This window comes from Fulmarus glacialis, unplaced genomic scaffold (genome assembly GCF_000690835.1).
Source record: "Fulmarus glacialis isolate BGI_N327 unplaced genomic scaffold, ASM69083v1 scaffold32810, whole genome shotgun sequence".
Lineage (NCBI taxonomy): Eukaryota > Metazoa > Chordata > Aves > Procellariiformes > Procellariidae > Fulmarus > Fulmarus glacialis.
Window position 1 is genome coordinate 9,558 of NW_009186373.1, and position 1,263 is coordinate 10,820.

At 51.1% G+C, this 1,263-nt stretch overlaps 1 protein-coding gene across 1 annotated transcript in view; it reads left to right on the forward strand.

Moving 5' to 3' along the window:
• LOC104083987 (inner centromere protein-like) overlaps window positions 1-1,263 on the forward strand; it is a gene marked incomplete at its 5' end in the record, with an annotated part of 17,438 nt that overhangs the window by 9,347 nt on the left and 6,828 nt on the right. Inside the window, one exon of the mRNA XM_009587673.1 lies at window positions 798-907. Within this exon, the coding sequence (XP_009585968.1) occupies window positions 798-907 (110 nt within the window). The remainder of the gene's footprint in view (window positions 1-797; window positions 908-1,263) is intronic.

Genomic DNA, 1,263 nt, shown 5'->3' on the forward strand with positions numbered 1-1,263 from the left:
TCTCTTTGCAGTGGGAATCTGCCCTTGTGTCTTGCATAATTGGCTGCTGCAGGGCTGAAAGACACGGGCAGTGTGGGGTGAGGAATTGCAGCTAAGAACGGGGTTGGTGTGCTATGAAGGGGGTTCTAGTGTTATTTCAAACCCTTAATATTTTTTTTTTTCCTCTTCTCTACAGGGAGACTTTGTTGTAAGTAATGACACCCTTAACTGTGGGGGCTGGAAGATTATAACGGCTGTGCTTCTTGCCTCACGGGCACTGACAGCTCTTTCCCCTCACACTGGCATCCATGCAGCTCTCTGTCCAAATAAGTAAACTGGCCACACTGGTGGTGAGGTGGCAGGATCTCTTTGCAGGTGTGTTCTGCTGGGGCTGGGAACTGCTAAGAAACCTTTTGGCCTCTAAGCAAGACTACTTGTACTGTGCCCCTTCTCCCCCATTCTCCCAGCTGCTGGTGTTGGTAACGCTGTCCCAGGCAAGGACCATTTGCTACAAGTGGTCACCTACAGCAGGAGTGTGCTGTTCTTTGCCTAAACATATTCTCTACGGCTGAAGGACTGATGTTTCCCTCCTGTACCCATGACTCTTCTGCTTTTAGTAGTTGAATAAGCACTGTTGCCAAACCTGCGTTGTTTCTTCCCTTCTATTTGCTTCCCATCCCGGTGTGTGGGTGAATATGACTCTGACAGTGACTTCTTTGTTTAGCAGGCTGCCTAGCCTCTAGCTGCCTGTGCACGAGCAGCCAGAGGGTAGAAACAGGCCCCGGCAATCGGTACAGTCTGAACTCATCTCCCTTCAGGAGAAGGAGCGGCAGAGACTGGAAAGCCTCAGGAAGAAGCAGGAGGCTGAGGAACAGAGGAAAAAGAAAGTGGAGGAGGAAAAGAGACGGCGGCAGGCAGAAATGAAGCAGTGAGTTGGGTCCCTTACCTCCTGCTCCTTTCCTGGTTCAGCACAGTATTGCCTTGGAGGCCTTCCCTGGCAGGCAGACAGCACTGCTGTACCGTGCTTTGTGCCTCCTGCTTGGAAGGAGCATTTTGTAAGTAAGTGATACTGCCTGGGCATCCTGAGCCCTGCTCTTCATGGCTCACTGCAGTAAGAACTGCGTTGGTGCCATGCACCTGCTAGTGTCTGAACTTAAAAGTGAGCTGAGGCTAAGCTCAGCCAAAGCCAGTCAAGCAAAGTAATTGTTTTCCCCAATTACCATGGCAAGTCCCTGTTCCCCCATCCCCCTCTGTACTAGAGCAGACAAAGCTTACAAGCCCCTC